Source organism: Oncorhynchus masou, unplaced genomic scaffold, assembly GCF_036934945.1.
Source record: "Oncorhynchus masou masou isolate Uvic2021 unplaced genomic scaffold, UVic_Omas_1.1 unplaced_scaffold_905, whole genome shotgun sequence".
Lineage (NCBI taxonomy): Eukaryota > Metazoa > Chordata > Actinopteri > Salmoniformes > Salmonidae > Oncorhynchus > Oncorhynchus masou.
In genome coordinates this window covers 28,406-44,622 of record NW_027015524.1, presented here as the reverse complement: position 1 = coordinate 44,622, position 16,217 = coordinate 28,406, and the positions used below count along the sequence as shown (strand labels likewise).

The window sequence follows — 16,217 nt, the reverse complement described above, 5'->3', positions numbered from 1 at the left end:
CAACAGGACCAGTAATACTGTTCTACTGTACAAACCTAAACAACACTGTTACAGCTGTCTAACAGGACTAGTAATACTGTTCTACTGTACAAACCTAAACAACACTGTTACAGCTGTCTAACAGGACTAGTAATACTGTTCTACTGTACTAACCTAAACAACACTGTTACAGCTGTCCAACAGGACCAGTAATACTGTTCTACTGTACAAACCTAAACAACACTGTTACAGCTGTCTAACAGGACTAGTAATACTGTTCTACTGTACTAACCTAAACAACACTGTTACAGCTGTCCAACAGGACTAGTAATACTGTTCTACTGTACTAACCTAAACAACACTGCTACAGCTGTCCAACAGGACTAGTAATACTGTTCTACTGTACTAACCTAAACAACACTGTTACAGCTGTCCAACAGGACCAGTAATACTGTTCGACTGTACTAACCTAAACAACACTGTTACAGCTGTCCAACAGGACTAGAAATACTGTTCTACTGTACTAACCTAAACAACACTGTTACAGCTGTCCAACAGGACTAGTAATACTGTTCTACTGTACTAACCTAAACAACACTGCTACAGCTGTCCAACAGGACTAGTAATACTGTTCTACTGTACTAACCTAAACAACACTGTTACAGCTGTTTAACAGGACTAGTAATACTGTTCTACTGTACTAACCTAAACAACACTGCTACAGCTGTCCAACAGGACTAGTAATACTGTTCTACTGTACTAACCTAAACAACACTGTTACTTACAGCTGTCCATCAGGACAAGTAATACTGTTCTACTGTACTAACCTAAACAACACTGTTACAGCTGTTTAACAGGACTAGTAATACTGTTCTACTGTACTAACCTAAACAACACTGTTACAGCTGTCCAAGAGGACCAGTAATACTGTTCTACTGTACTAACCTAAACAACACTGTTACAGCTGTCCAACAGGACCAGTAATACTGTTCTACTGTACTAACCTAAACAACACTGTTACAGCTGTTTAACAGGACTAGTAATACTGTTCTACTGTACTAACCTAAACAACACTGTTACAGCTGTCCAACAGGACCAGTAATACTGTTCTACTGTACTAACCTAAACAACACTGTTACAGCTGTCCAACAGGACTAGTAATACTGTTCTACTGTACTAACCTAAACAACACTGTTACAGCTGTCCAACAGGACTAGTAATACGTTTCTACTCAGGTCAAGACTTGCACTTGGTTCATCTCAGACCTCAGCCAATATTTAGCAGATGTGATGAAACCTAGCTCAACACAGTGCTGCCTGTGTGTGCCCGTCCGCCTGTGTGTCTGTCCGTCTGTCTGTGTCTGTTTGTCTGTCTGTCTCAACACCCTTCACTCATCTCTCTGTTTTACCTCTTTCCTACAGTATTGATTTATCATTTTCTTTACTGCTGAGACGAAAACAATAACCTAGTGTAGTCAATCAACAGTTGTGATCTGAAGGCAGTCAACTGATCTCTCTCTCTCTGTGTGTGCTTGTGTGCTACAGGGAGCTGAGTCCCAAGGAGAGACCCAGGCTGCAGAGGACCTCCTGCTCATCAACAAACCTCTGACACAACTCACATCCCTGCTCATTCAGATGGTAAGACATGGTGTCTGTCTGGCTGTCTGTACCTGTCTGTCTGTCTGTCTGTTTGTACCTGTCTGTCTGTCTGTCTGTCTGTCTGTACCTGTCTGTCTGTCTGTCTGTCTGTCTGTCTGTCTGTCTGTCTGTCTGTTTGTACCTGTTTGTACCTGTTTGTACCTGTCTGTTTGTGTCTGTCTGTCTGTCTGTCTGTCTGTCTGTACCTGTCTGTCTGTCTGGCTGTCTGTACCTGTCTGGCTCTCTGTACCTGTCTGGCTGTCTGTACCTGTCTGTCTGTCTGTACCTGTATGTCTGTACCTGTATGTCTGTCTGTACCTGTATGTCTGTCTGTACCTGTCTGTCTGTCTGTCTGTCTGTCTGTCTGTCTGTCTGTCTGTACCTGTCTGTCTGTCTGTCTGTCTGTCTGTCTGTCTGTCTGTCTGTCTGTCTGTCTGTTTGTACCTGTCTGTCTGTCTGTCTGTCTGGCTGTCTGTACCTGTCTGTACCTGTCTGTCTGTCTGTCTGTCTGTCTGTACCTGTATGTCTGTCTGTACCTGTATGTCTGTCTGTCTGTCTGTACCTGTATGTCTGTCTGTCTGTTTGTACCTGTCTGTCTGCCTGTTAGTACTGTATGTGTGATTACAGTTTAAAAAACAGTGCAGTGTATTTATATAGGATATCCAAAAATACTTGATATAAGTTGTTTGAAAAGTGCTGGAGCCCTCAGATCAAGGAGTTTGGAAGAGAGTGCGAGCCACTGCCAGGTAATTGCTGGTTCATCTTTGCCAATATTATTCAACATGACGCAAATATGTTAGGAAAAAGTCATGATCCATTCCCAGTGTATTTTTGATGTGATTTACCCATTTCCATTCTAATAGAGTGTAGCTAGTCTTATGATAAAACATCAAATAGTCAGCTTGAAATAATTCATTTGAAACAATATTAAATAATATTTTCATTGTCAGTCATGCCTTTTGACCAAGCCCCTGACAACTTGACCTGTTGCTGATACAACATCATAAACTGAGTGGATTCTGAACGCATCATCAATAATGGACGACCCATTGTGGGTTAATGGTTTCTGCTGGTTCTGTGATATGAGAATCTATAGAAATAGATTTATGAATAATGATGACAGCGTCAGAGATAGATGGCTCCTGCGTTTTAAAATGAAGACTTGAGGTTATTGGGTAGATATTATGTTACATACTTCATTTTATTATTAGCTCCATCATTCCACTGTGAAATAGGCTTAAAATAAAAAGCATTTGGGATTTCCGCCGGCCTTCATATTTCTCAAAAGTATTTCTCATTCACGGCTAACTTTGGCCTTGAGGTTAGGAGAAGGTAACTCACCTTCATAAAGTACCAGGGGCTTGAATGATTGACGACTTCTAGTCGACAAGTTATATCTGTTGCACATGGTAGTGCCACACTCCTACACAGTACACACACATAGCAAAGCAAAGAGTACACACACACACAGAGTACACACACACACCATATTGCCTCCCCCCTAGAGTACCTCTGGTCCACCATACTCTCAGTTGGTATTTCTGAGTGAGTGAACTGAGTGAACACACACACATAGGAACACTCTGCAAGCCTCCCCTCTGGCCATGTAAATCACACAGATGGCATAGGAGAACAGACCCACTGGGAGGGCCTTTTAAAGGCTTTATGCCAGCACGCCCCGTGGTGCTGCATGGAGCCCACTCTGTGTTTACCCCTGGCCACAGACACGCAGACAGCCTGTACCCAGACCCAGGATTCATCCACCTCCACAGCCCCAGTCTCAGCCCCAGTCTCAGCCCCAGTCTCAGCCCCAGTCTCAGCCCCAGTCTCAGCCCCAGTCTCAGCCCCAGCCAAGCTGTCCCTCTGAGCCGTAGGGGAGTGACTCAATCTACCAGCCCCACCCACCACCACCACCACTCAGTACACCAGCAGCCCAGACTGCTAGCCTTGTGTCAACATATTTCTGCGTAAAAACAGTGAGCTGAGAGCATGACAATGTGCCTGTCTGGAAGTCAGCGACCTGCAGTTGAACCACACTCAACCTCTGTCTGAATAGGCTTCTGTTTGACTGGGGCTTTGCTTGTTTGTTTGTGTGTGTGTAAATTAATACATTTGTTATGGGGAGGGGGAGTATGTTGTGTCATTATGGGGGAGGGGGGGGGGGGCTGAACAGAGTGTGTCACAACAGGGTCTGAAACACAAACCTGCTCTCTCGGTGACCTCCACTTGTGGTCTGTCACAAACAGATTTCACACTAAAAACAGCCATGTCTTGGAAGGAGACAACCAAACCTCTAATCAGTGTTATACTGCTGATATAACCCTGCCTCTTTTTACAGCGATAGCAAAGGATTTTATGGGAAATTATGCAAATACATACAATTTAGCATGAGCTCCCAAACTCTGTGCCTGATAATATGCAATTTTACAGCGACTGTAAATTAACATTCTCTCCGCATGTTGAAGAATGTTTATGAATATATCTAGCCCTTCACCAGCACAGTGCATCAAGAAGACGTATGTGTTTTGAGGCAGAGAGAGGCCTTATTGAACACATGTTAAATACAGACTTCAACAACACAGGCAGGTGTCCTAGTAAATACACCTCAGGATCCCTCTCAATGTTACTTACTGACAAAGAATTAGAGTATGCCTGGGAGAGTTTGTGTGTGTTTGCGTCTGTGTGTGCGTGTGTGAGTGAGTTAATGAATACATTTGTTTAGGGCAGGGGAAGTATGTTATGTCATGATGGGGGCAGCACTCTGAGGGCAGCAGCAACACTCTCAGGGCAGCAGCAGAACTCTGAGGGCAGCAGCAGAACTCTGAGGGCAGCAGCAGAACTCTGAGGGCAGCAGCAGCACTCTGAGGGCAGCAGCAGAACTCTGAGGGCAGCAGCAGCACTCTGAGGGCAGCAGCAGCACTCTGAGGGCAGCATTAGAGGGCAGCAGCAACACTCTGAGGGCAGCAGCAGCACTCTGAGGGCAGCATTAGAGGGCAGCAGCAACACTCTGAGGGCAGCATTAGAGGGCAGCACTGCCACACGTCAGTCCACTAGTTGCTCCCCTCTCTTCTTTCAGCCCACTTTAATAGCTTTGATTTTATGCATTGGATTCATTGCATGTTAGTTCTTATCCTTCTTTAAATGCATCTTCTACCACTGTTGAGTAAACAGAATATTGATGTAAAGCCTGCTGAGCAGGTGTTAACTCTTGTCTGTTTTGACTTAGTATTGTTCAGATGCCAATACTATCAGCACAGGACTCCACAGTGAGACTAAAGAGCCTTTCAGTGGTGGGTTTGGCTTGAGCAGGGAGTTTAGAATGCCGGGCCTTTTGGGATAGACCTGGGGGCGGGCTCTTTCTGGATCATTGTTTGGGATTTCGGCATTTGGCTCGTGCTGAGTGGCGGCCGGCGTACAAAAGAGGGGCAGGATTAGGCCCTCTTTGCGCCCCTGGCCCCTTAGCCCCATGGGACTGGGGAAGAGGAGAAGAGGGCAGCAACGAATCAGCGGTGAAAGGAGCCTAAACCCCAGTGATTACGCCCCTAGCTTTTAGCTTTTACTGAAATAGAGGACTGGGTGGGGACTGGAGGGAGAAGCCCTGAGCTGAGCTCAGTTTCATTACTAGGTCACAGTGATGTGATGGGTTCCTATAGAAGGTCCATTGCTTATAACCCAAAGTGTCTCTCTCTCACTCGCTGATGAAGCTTCAAAGCCCCCTACCCTAGCCCCCTAGCCTAGCCCCTTAGCCTAGCCCACTAGCCTAGCAGCCCCCTAGCCTAGCCCGCTAGTATAGCTCCCTAGGCTCCTAGCCTAGCTCCCTAGTCTAACCCCCTAGCCTCTAATGTCCACAGCAGGCACACACCAGGGCAGGGCCACTATACCTAACCTAGCTCCCTAGCCTCTAATGTCTACGGCAGGCACTCTCATCAGGACCACTATACCTAGCCCCCTAGCCTTAGGCTCGCTCCCTAGCCTAGCCTCCTAGCCTAGCTCCCTAGTCTAACCCCTTAGCCTCTAATGTCCACAGCAGGCACACATCAGGGCAGGGCCACTATACCTAACCTAGCTCCCTAGCCTCTAATGTCTACGGCAGGCACTCTCATCAGGACCACTATACCTAGCCCCCTAGCCTTAGGCTCGCTCCCTAGCCTAGCCTCCTAGCCTAGCTCCCTAGTCTAACCCCTTAGCCTCTAATGTCCACAGCAGGCACTCATCGGGGCAGGGCTACTATACCTAACTATACCTAGCCTCCTAGCCTCTAATGTCAACAGGAGACACTCTCATTAGGGCAGGGCCACTATACCTAGCCTGGTCCCACATCTGTTTGTTTTGTAAAGCCAACTCATATGTTTGTTATTGCCAAATAATGATCATAGGAGTTCGCTATACAGCACAACCAGACATGATACCAGGCTACTATTACACCTAGTTGCACAGAGAGTCCTCCCATGGATGGTTCATCAGTCAGTCAACACTGTTTGACACAGAAATATAGAAATGGAACAGAAACTATGGAACTGCCTATCACAGTAACCCCCCCATATGTGCCTTCAGCACAGACCTGCGTTATTTTTGATCAGTCTCAGGATACATTCTAAATCTCCTTCCGAGACGTCATCATGGCTCTTATTCAGCACCAATATGGGCTGAGCTGTCCATGGAATAGCAGCATGGCAAAGGAAGTGTCCCAAATGGATTCCTATTCCCTTTATAGTGCACTACTTTTGACCAGGCCCTATATAAGGAATGGGGTGCCATTTGGGACGGAGACACTCATTACAGAGTATGAAGAAGTGGAATGGAAGAGGGAAGGGAAGACAAGACAGCTGAGTTAATGGAGATTTCTCCCACTGATTGATATGTCACTCATCGCTGCCATGGCAGCCTGTCACTATCAGTGGTATTTGACACCTGGCAACATGAAGAGAAGGGAAATACAGAGATGATGATGACAGGGAAATGGTGAAGGAACCAAATCCAGTTTTAGACCAGATTGAACCAAAGAATAAAGTGAAAATTAAAGCGGGATGTTTATCACCTCTTGGAATGGTTCTTTTCTAGACTGACAAGGCTGTAGTTAGCATGCTAGTGGCTAGGCTGTAATTAGCCTGCTAGTGGCTAGGCTGTCGTTAGCCTGCTAGTGGCTAGGTTGTAGTTAGCATGCTAGTGGCTTGGCTGTCTTTAGCCTGCTGGTGGCTTGGCTGTCGTTAGCCTGCTGGTGGCTAGGCTATAGTTAGCATGCTAGTGGCTTGCTGTCTTTAGCCTGCTGGTGGCTAAGCTTTAGGTCAGTGGAAGGGGAGGGGAGAACAGCTCATAATAATGGCTGGAATGGAATAAATGGAATGGTATTCCACTCCATCCCAGCCATTATTACGAGCCGTCCTCCCCTCACAGCTTCCACTACTGTAGTAAGCAGAAGTGGTTTGGAGATTACACACAGGACCAGGTGATGATGAGTCAGTCTAATCACGTCACAGTGGTTTACATTGTGTTATCTCATAACGGGTGTCAAGGTTGACATTTCCCTAAGAGCAGAAACCAAAAGATTTTCTGAAAATAAAGTACAGTAGAGCTAAATAGAACAGTTGTATAAAAGCAGTAAACATAATTAACACGACTGGTCTTGTGTTGTGTAGAAGTATTGCAGAAAGCTATCCCAGATGAGCACCCCATTCCTGGAGAACTTTTGGTAGCCCCGGCACATCTTAATAATATTCAGTTGACTCTGGGTTCGCGCCCAGGCTCTGTCGTAACCAGCCGTGACCGGGAGGTCAGTGTGGCGATGCACAATTGGCCTAGCGTCGTCCGGGTTAGGGAGGGTTTGGCCGGTAGGGATATCCTTGTCTCATCGTGCACCAGCGACTCCTGTGGTGGGCCGGGAGCAGTGCACGCTAACCAAGGTTGCCAGGTACACGGTGTAACACATTGCGCTGTGTTAAGAAGCAGTGCGGCTTGGTTGGGTTGTGTATCGGAGGACGCATGACCTTCAACCTTCGTCTCTCTCGAGCCCGTACGGGATTTGTAGCGATGAGACAAGATAGTAGCTACTAAAACAATTGGATACCACGAAATTGGGGAGAAAAAATAATAATAATAAATAAAGAATATTCAGTTGTCTTTGTGTGTGTTCCCTGTTATGTAGCTGCCATGTGAGGATGTGGAGGTGTATGAGGAGACCAGTCAGTGCCTGTCCCTGCTGATGCAGCTGTATGGAGGGGACAGCCCTGACTCCCTCAGCCCCCTGAACCTCCAGAGCCTCAGCCACGCGCTGCAGCTCCAGACCCAGCCTAAACAACACAGACTACTGCTCCGTATCGTCAAACGCCTGGTGAGTAAAGAACCCTCCCAACTATAGCACTAGTTACAGCTTAAGATACTACTGTGTTATAATAGTAGCAGTAGTAGCAGTAGTAGTAGTAGTAGCAGTAGTAGCAGTCGTAGCAGTAGTAGTAGTAGTAGCAGCAGCAGTAGTAGTAGTAGTAGCAGTAGTAGTAGTAGTAGCAGTAGCAGCAGTCGTAGCAGTAGTAGTAGTAGTAGCAGCAGCAGTAGTAGTAGTAGTAGCAGCAGCAGTAGTAGCAGTGGTAGTAGTAGCAGCAGTAGCAGCAGTCGTAGCAGTAGGAGTAGTAGTAGTAGTAGTAGCAGTGGTAGGAGTAGTAGTAGCAGCAGTAGCAGTAGTAGTAGTAGTATCAGTAGTAGTAGTAGCAGCAGCAGCAGTAGTAGTAGCAGTGGTAGTAGTATAGTGTAGTAGCATTAGTAGCAGTCTTGTGTTACCATACTTCATAGACTTGTTCATCACTCAGAGGAAGCCTGCAAGCCGAGGCTATAGCAGCAGTAGTAGTAGTATAGTGTAGTAGCATTAGTAGCAGTCTTGTGTTACCATACTTCATAGACTTGTTCATCACTCAAAGGAAGCCTGCAGGCCGAGGCTATAGCAGCAGTAGTAGTAGTAGTAGTAGTATAGTGTAGTAGCATTAGTAGCAGTCTTGTGTTACCATACTTCATAGACTTGTTCATCACTCAGAGGAAGCCTGCAGGCCGAGGCTATAGCAGCAGTAGTAGTAGTAGTAGTATAGTGTAGTAGCAGTAGTAGTATAGTGTGTTACCATACTTCATAGACTTGTTCATCACTCAGAGGAAGCCTGCAAGCCGAGGCTATAGCAGCAGTAGTAGTAGTAGTAGGAGTAGTAGGAGTAGTATAGTGTAGTAGTAGTAGCAGTAGTAGTAGCAGCAGCAGCAGCAGTAGTAGTAGTGGGTAGCAGTAGTAGCAGTAGTAGTAGTAGCAGTAGTAGTATAGTGTAGTAGCATTAGTAGCAGTCTTGTGTTACCATACTTCATAGACTTGTTCATCACTCAGAGGAAGCCTGCAGGCCGAGGCTATAGCAGCAGTAGAAGTAGTAGTAGTATAGTGTAGTAGCAGTAGTAGTATAGTGTGTTACCATACTTCATAGACTTGTTCATCACTCAGAGGAAGCCTGGAAGCCGAGGCTATAGCAGCAGTAGTAGTAGTAGAAAACATTATTGTTCCCAATGGGGAAATTAGTTTTGCATCAATGAATCATCATCCATAGCCACACCCCAAAAATGTTTTCTTTCCCCCTACTCTAATGATGTGCACATATGAGTTTCCCCCATTTTGTCCCACTGACTGCAGTGTATTGGTTTCATGTTGGCACCATACTGTAATCATTTACCAGCAGCAGCAACTGGGTCTGGCACAATTACAGTATAGCCGTGTAACTGACGGTTATGGATGAAGACAGTCATGGAAATAAAATAACCGTCATAACCGTTTAAAAAAGTATTATTGTGGCCTCCCGGGTGACGCAGTGGTCTAGTGCACTTTATCACAGCGCTAGCTGTGCCACCAGAGACTCTGGGTTTGCGCCCAGGCTCTGTTGCAGCCGGCCGCGACCGGGAGGTCCGTGGGGCGACGCACAATTGGCCTAGCGTCGTCCGGGTTAGGGAGGGTTTGGCCGGTAGGGATATCCTTATCTCATCGCGCACCGGCGACTCCTGTGGAGGGCCTGGAAGCAGTGCACGCTAACCAAGGTCGCCAGGTGCACTGTGTTTCCTCCGACACATGTTAAGAAGCAGTGCGGCTTGGTTGGGTTGTGTTTCCCGAGCCCGTACGGGATGAGACAAGATAGTAATTACTAACAATTGGATACCACGAAAAAGGGGGTAAAATTTAAATGACATAAAAAGTATTATTGTAATTTGTAATTTGTGTGTGTGTGTGGAAAGAACAGCTGTCTGAAGTCAGGACGGCTGGTCATTCGTGTGGAGTCCATTTGATGTAACATGGACATAGTCACTACAACGTGATTTGTTGCTCCTTGCTGAAACAAGCCAGGTGCTGTAGCAAACGAGGAAAAGGAAAAGAGAAAATGTCTTAAATACTTTATTTGGGGGGGGGGGCTATTTGAACAGTTATTACGGTGACCGCTGTCATTTTGCTGTCCTAGCAGCGACTCCACTCTGTTGTTTTGTTGATGAGAAAAGTCATGTGTTTCTCAGCCTCCCTGTCCCATGATGTGGTGGTCTTCCAATCAGCAGCCTTTTATAGAACTCTGCTGTCAGAGGTGTCAGCAGCACCTCGAAAGAGAGATAGAGGGAAAGAGCGATTAAAGGAAGAGAGAGCCAGTTTGTGTGTGTGTGTTCATGTGTGCGTATGCTTGTGTGTATGTTCTTCTCTACTGGATAGGTCGGGTGGCTGGGGGCCACGAACTGTACTGTTGTTCCAGTGTTTGTGGTGGGGAGTGATTCAGAGCTGGCCTGGAGGAATGGCAGGGCAGCTGACTGACCTCAAGCCTGCCTTGTTGTCTCTCTCTCTCTCTCTCTCCCTGGGGGTGGGAAATCGGGGGACTATCCATTCCAAAATAACTCCTGTGAAGAACAACATGAGAAATATGGAAGTAATACTGTACAGGAGCCACAGTTACAGTGATTTGGGCTTCAGGAATGTCATCACTTCACTCACTGTTTTCTGCTTTAATTGATGCATTATTTGAAATAGTCTTTAACCTGTTGGTTCAGCTCAGATACCCAGACTACAATGCACTTAGGTGATGTGAGCCTATGCAGTTACTTACTGTATCGGGGACCATGAATTGATATTGTGGTCTGGTTGTATGTTCAGGCTTTTTGATATGTCTCAAAAGTGTCTCCACCCTGACTGATGACTGAATGTAATGGATAACAACACTGTGAGACATTGCTTTTTGATATCAGTATGAAAGCAATTAGTTGGGAAATGGGAGATTTTCAAAGGAGCCTCTGGGCAGGAAGAAAGAGAGTGATGTTTGATATTAGGTTTGTTGCCAAGCAACTCCCAACCTTTACATTTCAACTGAAGCTCTGCTAAGGACATTGTTAAGGTAAACCATCCAAGGGTAAATGCTCTGGAAAGAATTGCTGTACTTTATAGGGAATAGGGTGCCATTTGGGATTCACATATTGTTGACTGGTCTGTGTCTATACTATCTATGTAATGCTTGTATTGGGGAGGGGAGGTAAGGTAGTCAGTAGCCAGCAGAATATGGGTAACTGGAAGAGGAGGAGTGAAGGGTCTGAGTGACAGAGGAGAAAGAGAAGACGTCATTTTGTGGCGAGTGCCCCTTCACCTCATTACTGTATTAACCAACCTGCTCTCTCTCCTTTTCTCTCACTTTTACCCCCTCCTTCCTTCCTTCCTTCTCTCTCTCACTCTCTTTTTCTCTCTCATTGATGTCCTGTGGTTTCTCACCTCTCAGCCTGTTGCCTTCCACAGCAGGAATCCCTCGGGCTGTAGACCAGACCTCTCTGCCTCCTCTCTGTCCTCACCCCACCATCCACTACATGTAGCAGTAATACAGCCCACCACTGGATCTTCTAACCTTACAATCTTAAAAAAAAGGTTCCAAAAGGGTTCTTTGGCTGTCCCCATAGGAGAACCCTTTTTGGTTCCAGGTAGAACCCTTTATGGTTCCAGGTAGAACCCTTTCCATCGAGGGTTCTACATGAAACCCAAAAGGGTTCTACCTGGAACCAAAATGGGATCTTCAAAGGGTTATCCTATGGGGACAGCCAAAGAACCCTTTTAGGTTCTAGAAAGCACTTTTTTCTAAGAGTGTAGAGAGCCATCACATTCTCTTGAGTCACTGATGTAATATAGTGGTCATTTGTGGTGCTGTCTGCCGGTATGATGCATTTTACCAAAAGATAGTTTTGGGGAAGGTTTTCCTTTAAGTGCCTGCAGTGCTGTTATGTGCTTTTTATTTTCTTAGTTGGACGGTTTGTGTATTATAGATACAGGCTACATTCTACAGGACATGATGTATTATAGATACAGGCTACATTCTACAGGACATGTATTATAAATACAGGCTACATTCTACAGGACATGTATTATAAATACAGGCTACATTCTACAGGACATGGTGTATTATAGATACAGGCTACATTCTACAGGACATGATGTATTATAGATACAGGCTACATTATACAGGACATGATGTATTATAGATACAGGCTACATTCTACAGGACATGTATTATAGATACAGGCTACATTCTACAGGACATGATGTATTATAGATACAGGCTACATTCTACAGGACATGATGTATTATAGATACAGGCTACATTCTACAGTACATGATGTATTATAGATACAGGCTACATTCTACAGGACATGATGTATTATAGATACAGGCTACATTCTACAGGACATTATGTATTATAGATACAGGCTACATTCTACAGGACATGATGTATTGTAGATACAGGCTACATTCTACAGGACATGATATATTATAGATACAGGCTACATTCTACAGGACATGATGTATTATAGATACAGGCTACATTCTACAGGACATGTATTATAAATACAGGCTACATTCTACAGGACATGATGTATTGTAGATACAGGCTACATTCTACAGGACATGTATTATAGATACAGGCTACATTCTACAGGACATGATGTATTGTAGATACAGGCTACATTCTACAGGACATGTATTATAAATACAGGCTACATTCTACAGGACATGTATTATAGATACAGGCTACATTCTACAGGACATGATGTATTGTAGATACAGGCTACATTCTACAGGACATGTATTATAAATACAGGCTACATTCTACAGGACATGATGTATTGTAGATACAGGCTACATTCTACAGGACATGTATTATAAATACAGGCTACATTCTACAGGACATGTATTATAGATACAGGCTACATTCTACAGGACATGTATTATAGATACAGGCTACATTCTACAGGACATGATGTATTATAGATACAGGCTACATTATACAGGACATGATGTATTATAGATACAGGCTACATTCTACAGGACATGTATTATAGATACAGGCTACATTCTACAGGACATGATGTATTATAGATACAGGCTACATTCTACAGGACATGATGTATTATAGATACAGGCTACATTCTACAGTACATGATGTATTATAGATACAGGCTACATTCTACAGGACATGATGTATTATAGATACAGGCTACATTCTACAGGACATTATGTATTATAGATACAGGCTACATTCTACAGGACATGATGTATTGTAGATACAGGCTACATTCTACAGGACATGATATATTATAGATACAGGCTACATTCTACAGGACATGATGTATTATAGATACAGGCTACATTCTACAGGACATTATGTATTATAGATACAGGCTACATTCTACAGGACATGATGTATTATAGATACAGGCTACATTCTACAGGACATGGTGTATTATAGATACAGGCTACATTATACAGGACATGATGTATTATAGATACAGGCTACATTCTACAGGACATGTATTATAAATACAGGCTACATTCTACAGGACATGGTGTATTATAGATACAGGCTACATTCTACAGGACATGGTGTATTATAGATACAGGCTACATTATACAGGACATGATGTTTGTGTATTATAGATACAGGCTACATTCTACAGGATATGATGTATTGTAGATACAGGCTACATTCTACAGGACGTGGTGTATTATAGATACAGGCTACATTCTACAGGACATGATGTATTATAGATACAGGCTACATTCTACAGGACATGATGTATTATAGATACAGGCTACATTCTACAGTACATTATGTATTATAGATACAGGCTACATTCTACAGGACATGATGTATTGTAGATACAGGCTACATTCTACAGGACATGTATTATAGATTCAGGCTACATTCTACAGGACATGATGTATTGTAGGTACAGGCTACATTCTACAGGACATGGTGTATTATAGATACAGGCTACATTATACAGGACATGATGTATTATAGATACAGGCTATATTCTACAGGACATTATGTATTACAGATACAGGCTACATTCTACGGGACATGATGTATTATAGATACAGGCTACATTATACAGGACATGATGTATTATAGATACAGGCTATATTCTACAGGACATTATGTATTACAGATACAGGCTACATTCTACAGGACATGATGTATTATAGATACAGGCTACATTATACAGGACATGATGTATTATAGATACAGGCTATATTCTACAGGACGTTATGTATTATAGATACAGGCTATATTCTACAGGACATTATGTATTATAGATACAGGCTACATTCTACAGGACATGATGTATTATAGATACAGGCTATATTCTACAGGACATTATGTATTATAGATACAGGCTACATTATACAGGACATGATGTATTATAGATACAGGCTACATTCTACAGGACATGATGTATTATAGATACAGGCTATATTCTACAGGACATTATGTATTATAGATACAGGCTACATTATACAGGACATGATGTATTATAGATACAGGCTACATTCTACAGGACATGATGTATTATAGATACAGGCTACATTCTACAGGACATGATGTATTATAGATACAGGCTACATTCTACAGGACATGGTGTATTATAGATACAGGCTACATTCTACAGGACATGATGTATTATAGATACAGGCTACATTCTACAGGACATGGTGTATTGTAGATACAGGCTACATTCTACAGGACATGATGTATTGTAGATACAGGCTACATTCTACAGGACATGGTGTATTATAGATACAGGCTACATTCTACAGGACATGATGTATTATAGATACAGGCTACATTCTACAGGACATTATGTATTATAGATACAGGCTACATTATACAGGACATGGTGTATTATAGATACAGGCTACATTCTACAGGACATGATGTGTTATAGATACAGGCTACATTCTACAGGACATTATATATTATAGATACAGGCTACATTCTACAGGACATTATATATTATAGATACAGGCTACATTCTACAGGACATTATGTATTATAGATACAGGCTACATTCTACAGGACATGTATTATAGATTCAGGCTACATTCTACAGGACATGATGTATTATAGATACAGGCTACATTCTACAGGACATGGTGTATTATAGATACAGGCTACATTCTACAGGACATGGTGTATTATAGATTCAGGCTACATTCTACAGGACATGGTGTATTATAGATTCAGGCTACATTCTACAGGACATGATGTATTATAGATACAGGCTACATTCTACAGGACATGGTGTATTATAGATACAGGCTACATTCTACAGGACATGATGTATTATAGATACAGGCTACATTATACAGGACATGATGTTTGTGTATTATAGATACAGGCTACGTTCTACAGGACATGGTGTATTATAGATACCGGCTACATTCTACAGGACATGGTGTATTATAGATACAGGCTACATTCTACAGGACATGATGTATTATAGATACAGGCTACATTCTACAGGACATTATGTATTATAGATACAGGCTACATTATACAGGACATGGTGTATTATAGATACAGGCTACATTCTACAGGACATGATGTGTTATAGATACAGGCTACATTCTACAGGACATTATATATTATAGATACAGGCTACATTCTACAGGACATTATGTATTATAGATACAGGCTACATTCTACAGGACATGTATTATAGATTCAGGCTACATTCTACAGGACATGATGTATTATAGATACAGGCTACATTCTACAGGACATGATGTATTATAGATACAGGCTACATTCTACAGGACATGGTGTATTATAGATACAGGCTACATTCTACAGGACATGGTGTATTATAGATTCAGGCTACATTCTACAGGACATGGTGTATTATAGATTCAGGCTACATTCTACAGGACATGATGTATTATAGATACAGGCTACATTCTACAGGACATGGTGTATTATAGATACAGGCTACATTCTACAGGACATGATGTATTATAGATACAGGCTACATTATACAGGACATGATGTTTGTGTATTATAGATACAGGCTACGTTCTACAGGACATGGTGTATTATAGATACCGGCTACATTCTACAGGACATGGTGTATTATAGATACAGGCTACATTCTACAGGACATGATGTATTATAGATACAGGCTACATTCTACAGGACATGATGTATTATAGATACAGGCTACATTCTACAGGACATTATGTATTATAGATACAGGCTATATTCTACAGGACATTATGTATTATAGATACAGGCTACATTC

At 43.1% G+C, this 16,217-nt stretch overlaps 1 protein-coding gene across 1 annotated transcript in view; it reads left to right on the top strand.

Moving 5' to 3' along the window:
• Positions 1-7,944, top strand: part of LOC135538093 (serine/threonine-protein kinase ULK4-like) — a gene marked incomplete at its 3' end in the record, with an annotated part of 248,859 nt that extends 240,915 nt beyond the window's left edge. Inside the window, exons 24-25 of the mRNA XM_064964078.1 lie at positions 1,524-1,616; positions 7,759-7,944. Of these exons, the coding sequence (XP_064820150.1) occupies positions 1,524-1,616; positions 7,759-7,944 (279 nt within the window). The remainder of the gene's footprint in view (positions 1-1,523; positions 1,617-7,758) is intronic.
• Between the last annotated feature and the right edge of the window lie 8,273 nt (positions 7,945-16,217).